We start from the raw sequence: 18,483 nt of genomic DNA, 5'->3' as shown, positions 1-18,483 counted from the left end.
TCACCTAAGCCAGGCAGAGCCCGATAGGCCAGCCCGGCCCTGCAGGCCAGGCGCTATTATCCCCACGATAGGCCCTCCGTGGGCCCGCGGTACGGCGCCGGCTGGGCCCTTCTGCGCATGCGCCGTCCCTCCCGGCTGTGCCCAGACTCTAGTTCCCAGCATGCAGCGCGCCAAACGGGCTTGGAGCTCGGCGTCACCACCGGCGGTACGCGTCTCGGTCCTGCCCAATCAGCGCCCGCGCGTGGTCTCGCGGCTCCGCGGCGCGGCGAGTTCGGGCGGGAAGCGGGAAATGGCGGCGCGGCGGCCGTTGGGGTAGGCTGCTGCGGCCTGGCGTCCGTTCTGCTTGCTCCTTAAGCTAAGGGTGTTCCGGCGGCTCCAGGTGCCATGGACGAGTCGTGGAACTGGCAGAAGGATCATCTCTGGCTCTACCTTTTGGCGCTGGGCTTCGATCCGGAGGCTGCCGAAGTGGCTTCGGGCACTAACTTGCCGCTGGGAGCGTAAGGCCGCGGGAGCACTGGGACGGAGGAGGGCGCGGGGGGCCTTCAAAGGGGGTCTGGGAGGTGTGCGGCGCGGAGGCGTCAGGGTTGCTTCAGTATTTAAGTTATAATTCGTAATATTTCAACGTAAAATAACGTTCTGCGTTACTCGTAAGTGATGGATTAAGCGTTCTGTAAGCTGTGCTGCTTCGCTCCTTGTCATGTGGCTGTATGTGTGTTTTTAGGGCTGTATTTGACACGCCGAACTACAGCATTTTCCACGTTATTGCACAGTTTTTGTTCACTAAGCTGGACAAGCAGCGGGCAGAAGACACTTTCAGGTGAGTGGCTTGTTCAGTGCGTGCTGTGCATGTCATAAAGAATATAGTGTAGCAGTTAGTGAGGGGAAAAAGCGATCTCTTGAGGAATACCGTGGGAAAATGATATTCTTCCAGTGGATTTGTTTCCCCTTTATCTGTAGTCCATAAACTTACCTTAGATATAGCGGCTGTACTTTGGTAAGCTTAATAAGTGTTTCTGCAGAAGCAAAGTGATCTGTCTTTGCCTTTTGTTTTCCACACCAAACACTGGGTAATTTCTCCCAGCATAGAGATTGCTGCTGAAAATCTTAAGTGTGATGAGAATCCCATCTTCGTGTTTTCTGATACGACAAAACTGCTTTAGCTTATCCATTAAAGAAACTGTTGGGGGGAAGATTGCGGTTGCAAAAACTGTAAGCATTCAGGCTGCTTTTTCTGAGTCTAAAACAAGTATAGACAAATTGCTCTCTGAAGAAGTCCATAATTCTCACATCAAGAAAAATCTTGTTGTTTAATAAACTTCTTGCTATTTTTGGTCTGGGCATCAGGCATCATTCTCGGATAAAACTTTGTTTACAACATGTGAACAGTGTAACTGAATTCTTGAAGATATATTAAAATATATTTTTTCCTGTCTCATTTTCTATTGCCTCTCATGGAAAGAAACTGCATGCTTCCAGATATAAAACCTGTAGATCCTGAATTCAGGAAACTGTGCAGCTCATGGCTAAAAGAAATTTCAGTAAGTGTAAAGAGGAGTGGAAACTGATTGTTGGTTTCGCTGACATTCTTTCTTTGTTGTTTGTTCTGGAAGAACATAACTGAGTTTTAAATCAAAGGACTAGGCTTTAACTGATGCCTTATTTCATGTAGTGTATCATGTCCTTCCTCAGTAAAAGCTGTGTTATGACAGAGGTTGAATCTTGGATCCAAAAGCTGCTATGCATTTCTTCTGGTTGATCATATTTGGTAGTTATGGAATCACAGAATATCCTGTGTTAGAAGAGATCCAAAAGCCTGTGTGATGCTTGTATGGATGAGGCTACAGAGGTTGCTCTGAAAGTACTGCCTCTTATTTCCTTGGAAACTAGAACAGATAAAAAGAGCAGAGGAGATAAATAATTTCAGAGCAGCCCTTGTAATTTGCTCTAACTTGAGAGATTCTTGGTAAAATTAAATGAAAAGATAATTATTATTGTAAAAGTAATTTCAAATACTTTAAAAACTTAAGATTGTTCTTTACATACAGGAGAATTTGGCTATAAAGTTTAAGGGCAATGTTCTAAAGAGACAAAACAAAATTTCTTCTTTTAGATATCACTGACTTATTAGGCCTTCTGGTGCTGCATTTGTTTAAATAGATCTAGAAATCAGGTCTTTATGTACTCAGGCGCTCTTCATTTCGAGTAACAGTGGACAAGATGAAACCTGCCTATACAAAAAAAACCTTAGTAAGGTCAAAGTAGAACAAATTCCACAGATAAGTTATCTCAGCAGAAAATGTGAGGGAAAGCCTGAATGTTATTGTAAGGTAGAGATTACTGGTAGGAATGGGGAGGGCAGAAATTTCTGGCATTTACTTTACACTAGACTTTGTCTTGAAACAAATTTTTCTTGTATGGAACTAAGGGTCGTGGAAGAATGTTCAGAAAATGTTAGTCTCTTTCTAGGACTAGAGTAGTCATCAGATGTAGTGTCAAAGCAGATTAGGTTTTCATTGGACTTGCAAGCAAGTAGGATGCAGTGCTTCTGTGCTCTTTGTACAAAAGTATTTGGTGACTGTTTATAGCTATTATTTTTTTTGGCTAATTGTGTATTTAAAATCAATTTTACATCTAGAATGAAGAGGAAAGTGGTATTCCTCAAGTTGGATCTTCTTTGTTTCTTTCTCCTGCTGGTCATAAATTTATTCATCTAATGTATCAGTTTGCAAGACATGTACTAGTTGAGGATCTGAGAAAGAGCTATGCAGGTAAGCTGTCATGGAACAGTAACATTATTTCAGACATATAATTAATGTCTAAAGTCCTGAATGTATGCCAAAAGCTGAAAGTAGGTCTGTGTCAGTGGCTTAGCTCAAAATCTTTCACAAAGTTGCTGTGTGCTTGCATAGAACTCCTAGAACAATGCAGACTGTGGCTTACTGTTACTTTGCTGATCTTGGTCCTAGGTTCATGTATATAATGTTGACCGTGCATGCACATAATGATTTACTCCAAAACTGTTTTTTTATCATTTTTTCTTTTTATCATTTTTTCTTTTTATCATTTTTTCTTTTTATCATTTTTTCTTTTTATCATTTTTTCTTTTTATCATTTTTTCTTTTTATCATTTTTTCTTTTCTTCATTTTTTCTTTTTATCATTTTTTCTTTTTATCATTTTTTCTTTTTATCATTTTTTCTTTTTATCATTTTTTCTTTTTATCATTTTTTCTTTTTATCATTTTTTCTTTTTATCATTTTTTCTTTTTATCATTTTTTCTTTTTATCATTTTTTCTTTTTATCATTTTTTCTTTTTATCATTTTTTCTTTTTATCATTTTTTCTTTTTATCATTTTTTCTTTTTATCATTTTTTCTTTTTATCATTTTTTCTTTTTATCATTTTTTCTTTTTATCATTTTTTCTTTTTATCATTTTTTCTTTTTATCATTTTTTCTTTTTATCATTTTTTCTTTTTATCATTTTTTCTTTTTATCATTTTTTCTTTTTATCATTTTTTCTTTTTATCATTTTTTCTTTTTATCATTTTTTCTTTTTATCATTTTTTCTTTTCATCATTTTTTCTTTTTATCATTTTTTCTTTTTATCATTTTTTCTTTTTATCATTTTTTCACAATTTGAGGGATTCTGAAGAATCTAGACTATCTGTTCTAGGCATTTTGTGTTTTCTTGGCATAAGGAACAGGAAAAAGGTGTGAGAGGGAAGGAGGGAAAATGTACACAATAGACAAGGCTGTCAAAAAAGATAGTATACTGCATAACCTGCTTCAGTGTAGGTAAAATAGGCAACCTTACATGTGGTTCTCTTTGCTAAAACTAGGGAGACCAGGAAGCTATCTGTTTCCAAAAAGTGAATCATGCAATCCAAATATTAATTTTCTTTTAGACAGCAACATACCTTTTGTTCAAGCTGTACACTTCAGTCCTAAGGATATTCATGAGGCAGATGAAACATGCAGAGTGGCACATAATGAACTTCTGCAGATTTTACTGAGGAAGGATTATATCATCCGAAAATATAAGAAAACATCCCAGTGAGTAATGAACTTAAAGAAACAGTATTTTCATAAAAGCTTACTTTTTTGTGTGTGCTTTTGAAAGGATTTGAGCAGGATGTATTTCACTTCCTTTGTGAGTTGTGCTGAATTTGTTACTTTGCTCCCCTTTTTCCTCCTTTAATTAATTAATTTTAACATACTGTTCGTAGGAAATTACTTCTTCAGTTAGGAGATGCTGCGTATTGGAAGTTGCAACTACCTGGTCACTAAGAATGTGGAATTCTGCATGTGTAGCACTATCTGAAGGATCTTACATGGGAGGATAACAGTTTCAGGATATAATGTGAAGTCTTTGCTTTATGGTGTAATTGCGTAACTCTTAGTTAATTCACCAAAATTTCCTTTTCTTTCTTTATCTAACACTGTCAGAAATATTTTTTTCAATTTTGGGTGGTGCTGTGTGGAGCCATGAGTTGAACACAGTGATCCTCGGGAGCTCCCTTTTAACTTGAGATATTCAGTGATTTATTCTTTCCCATGAAAATTGCTCCCAGTTAGGTTAGAAATAAAAGTTAACTCTGTATACAGGCACAGAGTAGATTTTTCATTGGAATTTACATGATTTAGGTGAGATATTTCACATGATTGGAGAGGTGTAGTGGGCAGTTGCAAGCTTTTTAGGAAAGAGCAGAAAAGGTGGAGGGATTGCAGTATAGGTAAATAGAAGTTTCAGTGCATGGAGGTTAATTATATAAAAGGAGACCAGTCTTTCCATGCCTTTGGATCAAAATTGGAGATGTCACCATGAAGGGTGGTGTGTTACATTCCTTGATTAGGGAAAGTTTATAAAGCCTTCTTCAGACAAATCAGGCCTGCAGACTCCAATTCATATTGATGACTTCAGTTTATGCTGGAAAGGCCATGCAGTGGTGCATAAGTAATCTAGGCAACTTCTGTATTGCACTGAGGATGACTTTAATGCAGTCGCTGGGTGTGCTGAGTAGGGATTATTTTGGATTGACTGATTTAAGGGAAACTTGTCTGGAGGCAAACTTGTCTCCTGTCAACAGGAGCTTTATCATCAGTGCAGCCAAGATCATGGAATTTAAGATTCAAGGGAATGTGAGGAAGACAACTAGAATTGAAAAGACACTGAAGTTAAGAGCAGATTTCCACTTGGCAGCTGTTACGATGTATTTTTGGAAGGCAGGGGAGCTGAGAGGTTCTGGGATATTCTCAGAGAAACCATTGTTGAAGCTCAGAAATGGTCCATCCTGTTAAGTGGAAGTAAAAAAAGCATACACTACAGGAAACCAACCTTTTGAAATGGTGAGCTACTGTTAAAATTCAGAAGTTAATAAGCATAAAAGGTGACTGTGTTCCAGATAAGGATATAGAAATACCTTTCAGGTGTGCAGCAATACATTTAAACCACCCAAAAAGTGGTAATGCCTCCAAGTCTAACTGGCAGCTGGTCATGATTGGAGTTCCTATGGAGTTGATACTAGATTATTCCTTGTTTCTGGAGTTGATCTTGACTTTATATTATTCTTTACTTTTATAAAAGAGTCTGGATGACTGGGATGAGTGCAATCAGCAGATTTGTAGATGATGCCTTATGAAAAAAGTTAGTCATGCTACAACAAAAACAGGTCATGCTGGATTTGACCCACAAGAACTGTGAGAGGTTTAGTGAAGATGAATGTGAATGAGTTGAGCTGGTGAATTACTGATGGGGAAGCAACTCTGCCAAAAGCAGCCATCAGTGAGGATTTCGTTGATCTGCAACCTGAGCATGAGCCTGCAGTGTGCTTTGGCACCAGAGGTGACCAATAGCATTCTGTATGTAAAAGTAGTACAGGCAGCAGAACATAGGATGGATTTATTTCACTCTGGTTTGCACTACTTATATTGCACCTGGAATACTGTGTTCAGTTTTGGTACCTCCCATTGAAGAGGGACGTAGAAAACTAGGGAGATTCTTGAACAGAAACTCTATGCTTAGAAGTTTAGAAAACTTGACACATGAGGAAAGGTTGTAGTTGGGTTATGTAATCACTATCACTATTTAATCACACACGATCACTAAGTTTTGGTGTGTAATCATACTTTTCCCAATTCTAAAGGGTAGTTAAAGAGGTGGAAGTACTTCACATTAATTTACAATGACAGAACAAGAGGCACATGGTGCTTTCTGGGGGGAGGGGGAAACTCTGGATATACAAAAAAAAAGTTTCTCTTGTGAGAACAGTTAAAACACTGAACAGGTAATAGAATTTCCTACACAACTTTCAAGACTGGTCTTAACAGGGCCATGTACAGTTGATGAATATATTTAAAAGTTTATACTGATAAACAACACATTTTTAGAAAATAATACATTTTGGGTCTAATAAAATTTAAGCTATTTTAGTGGAATATGACAGCTACATTTACAAATATTTTAGTGGTTTTTCTGGCTGTCTTTCTTCACAGGGTTGTGGTAAGGATCTTGCTTTTTACAATTTTGTAAAAACAATGTAAAAATGCAATTTTTACATTGTTCCAAAATAGCTTCATTGTTCAGATCTGGAATAAATATAATCACATAGTGAGTAAAATTCTGGAAGCAGCAAAGCAAAAGCCTGGAATTTTGAGAATCTGTGGTGAAGTGACTGTAATTTTTTTTTCTTTAGGTGTTTAATTAAAGAAATAAAGCAGATGAAATCTGAATATGCACACCTCCAGCAACAATTGCAGAAGTAAGTATTTCTCCTCGGAACTACATTAGATAAATAAAACATTTTTTTTAATTAATTTATATGAAATATTGACTTCAATTTTACTGCAATCCACTTGAACTTTTCCCTTGCATTTGCATGTAGGATGGAATCAAGGAAACAAAACAAAAAAGACAGAGCTGAGAAAATTCAAAAGGTGAGCTTTTGCCCTTTCCTGCCCCTTCCACCGCCCTGTCCCATCCCTCCTTCCCCCCCTTTGTGGCAGATGATCATCATATTTATAACATTTGTATATTATTTATCGTCATACTGGTATTTCTAATTGTCTACCTGTGATTATGCCTGTGTGCTATTTTGTTATTGTGTTATAGTATTATGATGGGTGTTTTAACATAGAATTTTTGTTCATTAAGGTTCGTAGTATGTGGACATTGATAATGGAAACTTTTACCTCTCTGAAAAAGGAAATGGAAATTGTAGACTCTGTATGTGAAGGTGATGTTGATCAGTACATTTTCGATGGAACTAACGTTGTTGTCAGTGTCCCACATCTGTTGGTTGACAAAGTTGAAAATGAAAGACAAGAAGTAAGTAACTTTTGTCTGTGCTAAACTGTTTTGCTTTTTTTTTTTTTTTTTTTTTTTGGTCCCCAAGAGTGCAGTTAGGTACTTTAGAATTAAATACCTTTCACAGATGATAAAGATGATTGTAAAGATAAACAAAACATGTAAAATGATTGTAAAAGTTTGTATGATTATGCTGCTGTTCTGTATTGGCAGTTTTTGAATTATTTTCTTCTGAAGTTTGAAATGTAGTAATTGTGTTGCTAGGTTTGTCTAGTCAATACTTCAATTGTTGCCCAATTGCGACTGTAAAACTAACTTTGTCATTTAACCTATAGTTCCTAATTGATTTTGTTTCCATTGTGAAGTATAGGGTGGTATTTAGGCCTGCTCTATCTTTTGAGGCAGTGGTTAAATGGAATAGTTCCATTAGTTGATGCATTTTTAGTTCACACTGCTTTTTAGGCTGCCTTCAAGCAGACTATGCTAACCGAGAAAACCAATCTGAGGCTTAAATCAGGGGTGTGGATTTTTTCCTTGTTTTTTTTTAATGAAACAGTTAGAACCAAATCAAAGTGCCGACTTTGAATCACAGTGCAAATATTATCCTTGCTGTGAATACAGAAGACATAACTTCCTGTTATTGATGTGTTGTTTCTGTTCAGTAATACATTTTCCTTTTGCTTGCAATATTTCAAGGTGTGTACAGGAAATTTATATGAAGATGAAAAGCTGAATTTTTTAACACTCATTCAACTATTAAATGAAGCCCTAAGAATTTTAAGAGATGAATGCAATCAGTTTGCCTCAAAAAGACACTTACAGTCCCTTGTGAATATGGCTAAATTACAAAGTAAAGTACAATTGCATTTGGAAGCACTGAGGTAATTATCTGGAATTTTTGTCTGGTTCTCTGTTGTTTATTGTGAGAATCATGTCATCTTATCCTTGAGTCTTTTCTAAAAGAATTGCTTATAGTGAGAACGTGTAGATTTGGTTTGACAAGTTCATATTTGTCTTGATCCATCTATATAATTTTTAAACTGAAATTTGTTGTTAAGTAACTTCAGTTTTTTTGCCCTTGCTCCATAGATATTTTAGGATTTGTTTCTGGAGACCTGGCTAATTAGCTGATTTGCTTTTTCAATATTACATTGATAAGTTCTGAGATTCAAAATTTGATCTGAAACAAGTCAGGGAAAGTTTAAGCACGTATTTGAATGTAGTTCTTCTGCTGTAAGGAAACATAAAGACAGTGCAGCAGCTGTTTTTTAGGTTGTGAATTTCTGTTAGATTTTAATGCAAGCACGAATGTGTGAATAAGTTGTTGTATGTCAGAGGTTTTGAAGGATAAGGGGAATATGTGATTATTATTATTATGTGTTTTTAAGTATAATTTTTATCCCAACATAATGATGTTTCTTCCTTTGCAGACTAAGAACAGAAAAGCAGCACTTTATTTTGAATGAATCAAATTCTAGAAGACAGACAGAGTGGATAACGAAGTGGGAAAGCTCTGCTGGCTGGTCTTCACTCTGCAACCAGGATTCAGTAAGTAGTGCTGGGGAAGGGAAGGGGTGAAGATGAGGTGCATCTAAGCTGGTCTTTTCCGTTGCTGTATAATGCTGTACATCTTTGTTGAACTTCTAACACTAACTTTGGTTAGTGGATCAGCACAGTATAGCAGAAATTGCTTTCTGAAGTAGTTTTTCTTTGTGAAGAAAATATGCTCAACTTAATGACAGCTGGTGTGACTTCGTTTGATGTAGTGGGTGGAACTGCCTTGTCAAGACAGCACAAATAAGAGTTGATTAATTTATATATCAACAATACATACTTCTTTTTCCCTTTGCTGTAGAAATTGAGCTTTCGTGTGCTGTCACTGGACATCTACTGAATTGTATTTTCCCCTTTAAAGTGATCTCCTTGATGAACAGCAGAAATTCCATTCTGACGCTCACATCTGTACAGAGATCTAAGATCCTTGCCTCAGTAGTGAGCAAAAGCTGCATGTTGAGCCTGGCTTCTCATTTGCAGAAAAGCTACTATAAATAGCTGCCTTTTAATTGCTGGTGTGACACAGTTTTTTCTCATTGCTTGTGTAATTTTTTTTTTCTTTTTTTTTCTTTTGAAAGGAGAAAGCTGTATCAGGAGCAAAAGAAGATCGTGGAGATTATATCTTTTCTCAAAATCCAGGATCAGATTCAGGTGCGTGAACTAGAGAAGCTTTTCCTGCTTCCCCACCCCCACCTCAACTGTTACAAGTTTTCATGGAACCCAGAATCATTGAATTGTAGAATCACCAATGTTGGAAAAGACTTCCAAGATCATCCAGCGCAGCCTAACCATCTGACTACCAACAATATTAAGACTACTTGCTTTTTGTTTGCAGGTTTCTTTGATAGACTTTGGTAATTTAGTTCTGAATGAATACTTAGAATAATTGCCTTTCGTTTTGTCAACATAATTCATTCAGAGGAGCAGATAGAATCATGTCTTTTGAGCATGCATTCAGGAGCAGCACAAATGGGTGCTGGCTTCTAGTGGCATCTGTGCCTGCAGGAGCTTAATGAGCAAACAGGTTGATTCAGCTGCACTGGCTATGTTGATTACCTTTTCTTTAAGTGTTGAAGGAGCTTGTGCTGTGAATATTCTACACCTGTGGTGCGAGTTACTTGTATTGCCTACAAAGTCTCAACAACAACAAAAGAAGAAGCAATACTAAAACACTTACTTGCTTTTCTAGATATTCTGTGGGAGCTAAGTTACGAGAACAGTGAATCAACCACCAGTGTCTCATCATCGTTAACACCAACTAGATGGTATGACTTTAACAAGAAATTGATTTAAAAAAAAAAAAACCTAACAACCAGCATCAGTGGAAATGATGGAAACTTATTTTGTGAGCATAAGTGGAATATTTCAGTAGTGCTCTCCTTACTTGTTATGTCCACTTGATAGGGTAAGTAAAAAGTAAAGTAACTATGGCTTTCTGCACCTGGAGACGGTGAGCAACTGTTGACTGACAATGTGCAGCAGCTGAGTGGCAAGACTTTAGCTGCAACTTTTTAACTACATTCATTTAAGTTTTAGGAGGCAAAGGGTAGACTGGAGAATTTTCCTCAGACTAGGTTGAGGTAGATGTGTGTTCACTATAGCCTGAGGATAAGAAAACATGTTCCCAGGAGCCTTGTTTCTGTGTTTAAAAACAAACAAAACAGCCTAAACAAACAAATCCTAGAGAAATCCCAGATTTGAGTCTTCTAAAATAACTTTTTTCTGTCTCTTATTATAATTAAAAAAAAAAAAAAAGTTAAAACAGGACTAAATATTTTCTGAAGCCTTCTAAGGGGTTTTGACACAGTATTTCTTTAGTGCCAGAAAGTTTAATAAACTTGAATAATGGTATCACAAGATAGAAATCCTACTAATTTTTGAATGTTGCCTACTAGAAGAGAGGGAGTTGGCAAAGAAAAACAATGCTAATGTCGTACACTTTGACATTAGCAGCTTATTTGCATATGAATCTCAAAAATTGTCCAATTGCTTAATGGAATTTCTCTCGGTGACTTGTTACAGCATGGATTATTGTCTGTTTATGATTGTAAAGACATTCAGCAGTAAGTATTGAAATTTTAGGTTGTCTTCCTAAGAAGTGAGATCTGTACGTTACGTTTTAGATCTTTGCCATTAATACTTTAGTAATCAGAAATGATAAGACTTGAGTATTTGGAAGTCAGGTGATGTTGTATGAATATTTAGGGAGAAGAACATCAAGTCTGCAGAAGGTTTTCCAATTGCCTTTGTTAGAAGACAAAACATACCATAACACCCCTTCTCTTTCACTTTGCTAATCAAGGGAAAAAGTTACATAATTACCAAGTTTGGGAGGCTGATACACAAATAGAGCTAAATCTGCTCTAGTTGTCACGTGTTCTCCCTATAGTAAAATTGCCTTCTGATGACCGGGACGAATTGAGGGAAATCGTAACGGACAGATACGGGGCACACAGGTGTATAAGGACTGTGTACTAAGACTTGTATGCCACTTGTTTTGTTTTTCTCTAAAATGGCTTTTTTTTTTTTTTTAAAGGGTCTCTTCAAAATCTTCAGAGTTGTCAGAAACATCTGAAAACAAAGACCTGTTAACTGAAAAGGTTATTCTTAAGTGATTTATCACCTGTGTCCAATATGTTAAATGTCTTTAATATTTGCTTTTGACGTTACTTGAAGCCTAGACTTAGTATGTTTTGCTGTGAATTTTTTTTTTTAAAAGCAGTATAACTGTTCTTCTGAGTCAGTCCTAAACTGTGAAAACTAATTGCCATGAACTTCCTTAAGAAATAGGCAAGCAATAGGAAATACAAGAACTTAATTATGACTTATAGTACAACATACAGTGTATCACAGATTTCCTGCCTGTGAAAATAGAACTGACTTTTTGGTTGTGAGCAATAGTCAGACTGGGATGTTCCTTTAAATTGTGTCTAAAAATAAGAGATATAATGTGTCCTAGGGGGAAATTGTATGTACAATTGTCCATTGTACTATTGTTCATTGCAGTTTTTTGAAGGTAGTTGCAGATGATATTGTCTGTGTTCAGTAATGACACCTCATTGTAGCCTCTACTTAGGTCCTACTTTTTTTAATAAGATGGGTGTCACAATAACTTGTATTTAGTTAGAATTTAAAACCTTGAAATATTCTTGTTGATACAAATGCCAAGTTTGTTGCTCTCAGAATTTGTGCAGCATCTCCATTATGCTAGTTTTCTGAGACTTGAATTTAAAATTTTGCATAACTATTGTGTATTCCTCTAGGACTTGCATATTGAACCGGACAGCGGGAAAGTAAAGCCCGTGTCTCCAACGATCTCAGAGGATGGAAAAGATGAGCTCAGCTTATCAGAATCACGGGAAAACTCAGAAGGTCATGTTACCCAGAAAGATGCTCCTGTCGAAAAGAAAGATGCTCTTGAGAAAGCTAGAGAAGAATTGGCAGAAGAGGTTAGGAAAAGTTATTGTTTTTTTGTTGTTGTTGTTGTTGTTGTTGTTGTTTTAAATAAGTATCCATTCAGAAAAGAAATTGCAAATGTTTTTTAAAGAAGTTCTTTTCATGTGTATATATAAAAGTTTTTTTTTTCCCCTGCTAGACAGATGCCACTGAGTTTTAGGAGTGATGATGGCCCAATTAACTACAATCTGAAAACATAAAACAAAGCACAGAATATTTCTAAGCCACCGTAGCATGAATAGCACTTTCGAAAGAATCATAATATGATTTTTAACACCTTTCGTCCTTTAGTTTCTGAACCACTGCATGTATTTAGAATTTAACACTCCTTTTTGTTTCTGAATTCTGTGGCTCAAAATTTAACCGAATTTGGCAATTTTAGCAAAGATTTAACTATTCCTTTTTTTTTTTTTTTTTTTGCATTTTAAGAGTTAAATAAGGAATTCCTCTAGAAGAATTATTACTATGTTCACCATATCTTGATTTGAAAATTAAATTATCTTTCAGCGAAAGAAGGCAATTAGTTGTCATCTGCTACATGTTCTATTTTTGGAACTCTAACCTTTATGCTTACACCATTCTAGACCAATATCTCAAATATCTTTTGAGTGTGTTTTTTCATTTTAAAGGTAGATTCATGTGGTAGCTTCTAATCAAATTCTGATTTTGCTACCATAACTTAATTTTGTGTTTGTAAGGTACTGTTCTCATTATAAGCCTGGGTAGTAAATTGCAGAATAATCAAGAGGTTCCAAACTAGTCCAGTCACTTAGAGAATATGATTTGCTTGGAGCCATAGCTAACGGAAGTACAAAAGTTATAATTATGCTTTCTCAGAATTTGCTCTTCTGTAATATTCTACAGATTGCAAAAATGATGACATCTGAGTCACCTCAGAGTGGTGGAGGAAGAGGAATAGCATCAGATGATCTCATCAGCTTTCTGGATTTTAGCCCATTTTTGACAAAGAAACAAATTCCCCGAACTCCAGAAAATCTGCGTGAGTCTAAAATGCTCTGTTAATATAATATGCTATCACTAATGAGAAATGTAGCTAGCTCGTTGACGCTGTATTTTTCACACATGAAGAATAGTTCACTCTGTAAAGCTGCATGTAGTCCTAAAGGCTCACTTTTGTAGCTCAGGATCAGCATGTACTGTAAACTTGCATAGATGTTTCACTAGCATAGATGTTTCCTAGAATCGCCTTCTGTTGTGAGGCAAGTGTCTTGGGAAAACTAAGTATAAACAAGTATAAATGTGTTATTATATATATGTTTGTGTGTGTGTGTGTGTGTGTGTGTTTGTGTGTGTGTATAAATATATACATATATTTTTTTTTTCTGATTTCCTTATGTTATTAACTGGACAGTAGAAAAATTTGGTTCGGAGTGTGAAAGAAAAATATTTTAAAATTTTATTTGTGTTTGTTTCATTAGTTACTGAAATTAGAAACTCATGGAGAAAAGCTATTCAGTCTGAAGACTTGCCAGATGCAGAGCTGGTCTCAACCGAAGAAATAAGAGATGCTCCAGTGGACGCTAGTCCTGCAATCCAGGATAAGGCAGCCATTAGTTTAGATGGGGCTTCCTCTCCATCTGATGTACCTAACTTTGATTATCCATTGTCAGAACAAAAGTCCCAAGGAAGTTCTACAGAACTTATAGCTCTAAAGCAGATGGTAAGTCACTTCAATGAACCTCTGCTTTGGGAAGAAACATCTGCAATACTACAGAATGTGAGCAGTGAAGAAGAATTAGAGGATACTGTTTTTGGAGGAAGTTTTATAGGAAAAACAAAACAATCACCGTGCATGTATGTAGAGAAGAGCTTGAATACTCCATGTATTTCTTCAGAAGACAGTAGTAAAGTGAATACTCTACCCTCAAATCACCCTTTGGGTTTAGTGGATAAAGATCTGCAGTGGAATGCGTCTGCAGTGTTAAGTTATAATAGTTGTGAAGGTGATGATTTGGGGATGTCACATGAGACTACTCCAGGAAAGCTTAGTAGCAGAAATCCTAATAAATTTGGGATGTCTGAATCTGGATTTGATTTTTTAGGCAGTCTATGTATACCGGATAATACAGTAAATCAAGAGAATACTCAAAATTTAAAGCCAAATCAAGATTCCCTGCTCAGCAGATACAAAGTGCTGGAAGAAAGTATATCTGGAGAAGGACAGGAAGTGCATGAGATGTTTATTGGAGATGAATCTTTAAGTTATTTCTCAGACCTAAGTCTTACTCCAGAAGAAAAAGGAAGAGATGATTTGCACGTATCTGTAGAGCGCTTCAGTTTGGATGCAGAGTTTACCAAGATACAATCACCAAGATACAATCCTTCCCTGCTATCTTTGCTGGCCTTCTCTAAACACATAGAAGTGGCATCAAATATTGATGAAATCCCATTAGACCTGATAAATAAATTGAAAGGTAAGTGTCCATGTACTTTAGCAACCAGGTTTTGTCCATTTTGCCACCAGTTATACTACCACAGGTGTCATCTGAGTAGCTAAGCCCTCCTGTAAAAGTGTTGGACAAAAGATTATTTGCATGCTTATTTCTTATAGATGATGAGACAAAAGCAAAGCAAATAGGTTCTATTTTTCTTGTTTTATGTATGTCTTTCAAGGAAGAAAAAACATACTTGTCTGGTTTTCTAAGGAAACCTACAGCTATTTAAAAAACAAAAAACAAACAAACAAAACCCACTATATGTGCATTAGCAGAATTCACAAAGTTGATTTGAAATAATATGTTTACCCTGAGCATATTTAGTTCTTTAGAAATATATAGTAGGCAATACAAACTTGTGGAGTTCTCTGTTAGATATTTGTAGTCTATATGTCTTCTTTTGTTTAACAACCAGTGCACTGGTTTAAGAAATGCAAGGTTAACTTTTGATGTATGTAAATAAAGATGCGCCAGTAATGGCTCTACACCACTAAAACGTATGTTTTTAGTGATGCACTAGAAGTCTCAGTGAGATTTATGCTTTTTGTAAAGGATTGGCACTTTAAATAATCAGACAAAAAGTAGCTTTTTCAAGTAATGCTTGACAAGGAAAACTTACTATATGCAATGACTCACATTGTAAATGTGAGTGACTTAGGTTATATTGCTTAGTTTACCTCACTTTGAGTAAGAGAAACAAAACTGCTGCAGTGCATCTGCTGGATACTGCTCCGAAAGGTATTTTTCAGAAGGATAACTTAGTCTGACTTCTGAAGACACAATCTTTCCTTACCCACTTTGTACTGTATGACTTAATACTACTTTGGTATTGTTTTGACATAGTGTTTTGTGAAGAGATCTTGTAAGTGTGTGACAGTGACAGTGCCTTTTGCTTTTTTTCATATCAAAGCACTGAGTAGATGATACTTTGGTCTAATCTACTGCCAGTGTAAAGGGCAACTTGATACAGAATCACAGAATCTTGTTATCCTTTACCTCTTTTGTAAGGTTTAATTCCAAGCGGGTGTTAGCCTTCCTTGTTGCATTCCTACAGGCCCTGGCAACATTTTTGTGTTCTTCCTCAAGAGATCGAATGCAGCTCCCTGCTGAAGCAGGCACCCTACAATAGGTTGTACAGGTAGGCATCCGGATAGGTCTTGAATGTCTCCATAGAAGGAGATTCTACAGTCTCTTTTGGTGACCTGTGCCATTGCTTCATCACCCTTCATCTTCATGATTGTATGGAACTTCCTATGTTCAAGTTTTAGGCCATTAGTCCTTGTCCTGTTGCTATGCAACACTAGGAAGAGCCTGGCCTCATCCATTTGCCTTCCACCTCCTGTCAGATATATGTATGTATAAACATGAATCAGATCTCCCCTCAGTTGTCTTTTCTCCAGGCTGAACAAACTCAGGTTACTCAGTCTTTACTCCTACAGGAGATACTCCAGGTCCTATATCATCTTGCGGCCCTCTGCTGGAATCCTTCTAGAAGATTCATTTTTTATACTGGAGAGCCCAGAACTAGGCACAATAGTTTAAATGCGGCTTCACCAGGGCAGAGTAAAGGGGGAGGGTTACCTCCCTCGACCTGCTGGCCATGCTCTTTAATGCACTTCGGGATATCATTGGCCTGCTTTGCCACAAGGGCACACTGCTAGCTCATGGCCAGCCTATTGTCCACAAGAATATCCTGGTTCTTCTCTGCAGAGGTTCTCTCCGGCAGGTCGTTCTCCAATTCGTGTACTGATGTCTGCAGTTATTACTCTCCGCATGCAAGGCTATGCTTACTCTTATTGAACCTCATCAGGTTCCTCCCTGCCCTACTCTCTAGTTTGTCCAGGTCTTGTTGAATGGCAACGCCTTCTTTTGGTGTGTCAATCACTCCATGCAGCAAACTTGCTGAGATTGGCCTCTATCCTTTCATCCAGATAATTGATGAAGACATTGAACAAGATCAGACCCAGCACCTATTCCTGGGGGATGCTGCTAGTTACAGGCTTCCAACCAGATTCTGTCATTGATGACAACCCTCTTAGCTCTGCCAGTACTCAGTCCACCTCACTGTCAACTCATCCATCTCACGCTTTTTAGCTGTCATATCAAGGATGTTGTGGGAAATGCTATTTAACATTTTGCTAAAGTCAAGGTAGACTACATCCACTGCTCTCCCAACATCTACCCAGCCAGAGATGACATCACAGAAGGCTACCAGGTTCGGCAAGCATGATTTCCCCTTAGTGACTTCATGTTGACTAATCTTAATAACTTTTTTCTCTTCCAATTGCTTGGAGAGGGCACCCAGAACGAGTTCCATCATCTTTCCAGGGTCGGAGGTGAGGCTGACTGGCTTGTAGTTTTCCGGATCCTCCTTCTTGCCCTTTTTGAAGACTAGAGCAACATTGGCTATTCTCCAGTCTTCAGGCACCTCTCCCATTCGCCAAGACCTTTCGAAGATTATCAATAAGAAAGTGTTTTGGCAGCCTTCTCTGCCAGCTCCCTCAGCACACGTGTGCATCCCATCATGCCCCATGGATTTGTGTGCACTGATTTTGGCTAAATGCTCTCTGACCTGCAGGGAGTCTTTCTTTACCTGGGCTGTCTTTCTTAACTCCGGGGTTTGGGATTTCCTGAGGGGCAGTCTTTGTAAGGACTGAAGCAAAAGGGCACCCACATTTTCCCTAGTCTTTTTACTGTTGACGTGTTTAAAAAACAAAAACCTTTCTTGTTATCCTTTACCTCTTTTGCAAGGTTTAATTCCAAGCGGGCATTAGCCCTCCTTGTTGCATTCCTACAGGCCCTGGCAACATTTTTGTGTTCTTCCTAGATGGACAGACTGTTTTTCCACATTTCATGGACCTTCTTTCCTTTTAATTTATCCATGAGTTCCTTGTTCATTCACACAGGCCTCTTGCCACCTTTCCCCAGTTTCTTACTCTTAGGAATGCACTGACCTTGAAATTGGAAGAAGTGGTGTTTAAGTAAGTGTCAACCAGCTCTAATGAGCTTCTAACGCTCTAACCCAAAGGATGCTTTCAAGTAGATCTTTGAAGAGGTTGAAGTCAGCTCTCCTGAAGTCCAGGGCAGCAACCCTTAATGCTTTGCTTCTTCCAAACTTTCTTAACTAGGCTTCCAAGTTTTCTCTTAAAATTGAGCATAAATGCTCATGCTGTGTATTTTCCACTTAATTCTCCTATGTAAGTAACTTAGTAACATGAAACTGTGACTGTATTGATAACAGATTATTTTGTCAGACTTAAACTTGAAGTGCTCTTTTATCTTTTTTTTTTTTTTTTACTGTGTGCTAAATGCTGTTGGAACAGTATTTTCTATCAGTTAATTGAACATTTCACAGCTATCAAAATTGGAAATAACATCTTACTACTTTTTTAATACATGCAGGTACTTTTTGGGATAGTATTTCTGTTAGTTAATTGAACATTACACAATGTTAACCAATACATACATTTTTTTTTTTTCCTCCAGATAAAGAGGAGTTGAATGAGAAGCTGAGCACAAAGGAACCACCATCGTTATTATAAAACTTGTAAAACATACGAACAATGATAATATTAAAATTACGGTGCATGTGTGTGCTTCATCTTTTCTTCAAGCACTGTCCAGATGATAAGTTGCACTCCTATTTCTTGTCAACCCTGTGTACCAAACTTCTTGTCAGTGTCAGTTGCTTGCTTTGGTCCCTTGTGTTTCAAGT

At 37.2% G+C, this 18,483-nt stretch overlaps 1 protein-coding gene and 1 non-coding gene across 3 annotated transcripts; both read left to right on the top strand.

The window, feature by feature from the left end:
• The first annotated feature begins 244 nt into the window (after positions 1 to 244).
• Positions 245 to 18,349, top strand: HAUS6 (HAUS augmin like complex subunit 6). Of its 2 annotated transcripts, XM_010725688.4 has the most exons (17): positions 245 to 497; positions 722 to 817; positions 1,460 to 1,538; positions 2,636 to 2,768; positions 3,905 to 4,052; positions 6,692 to 6,757; positions 6,881 to 6,932; positions 7,150 to 7,323; positions 7,999 to 8,183; positions 8,733 to 8,850; positions 9,435 to 9,507; positions 10,046 to 10,121; positions 11,393 to 11,456; positions 12,120 to 12,305; positions 13,177 to 13,312; positions 13,752 to 14,747; positions 18,255 to 18,349. In XM_010725688.4, exons 1-17 carry the CDS (start codon positions 385 to 387, stop codon positions 18,308 to 18,310), a joined length of 2,751 nt encoding a protein of 916 aa, XP_010723990.1. In that variant the 5' UTR covers positions 245 to 384; the 3' UTR covers positions 18,311 to 18,349. The 2 variants fall into 2 exon arrangements, with proteins under 2 accessions (XP_010723990.1, XP_031413170.1); XM_031557310.2 differs by lacking the exons at positions 245 to 497; positions 1,460 to 1,538 and having other exon boundaries at positions 742 to 817.
• On the top strand, positions 11,185 to 11,314 carry LOC116217569 (small Cajal body-specific RNA 8). The gene has a single exon (XR_004162263.1).
• Positions 18,350 to 18,483: the final 134 nt, after the last annotated feature.

This window comes from Meleagris gallopavo, chromosome Z (genome assembly GCF_905368555.1).
Source record: "Meleagris gallopavo chromosome Z, MGAL_WU_HG_1.1, whole genome shotgun sequence".
Taxonomy (NCBI): Eukaryota; Metazoa; Chordata; class Aves; order Galliformes; family Phasianidae; genus Meleagris; species Meleagris gallopavo.
This window is presented reverse-complemented; position numbering and strand designations above follow the sequence as displayed.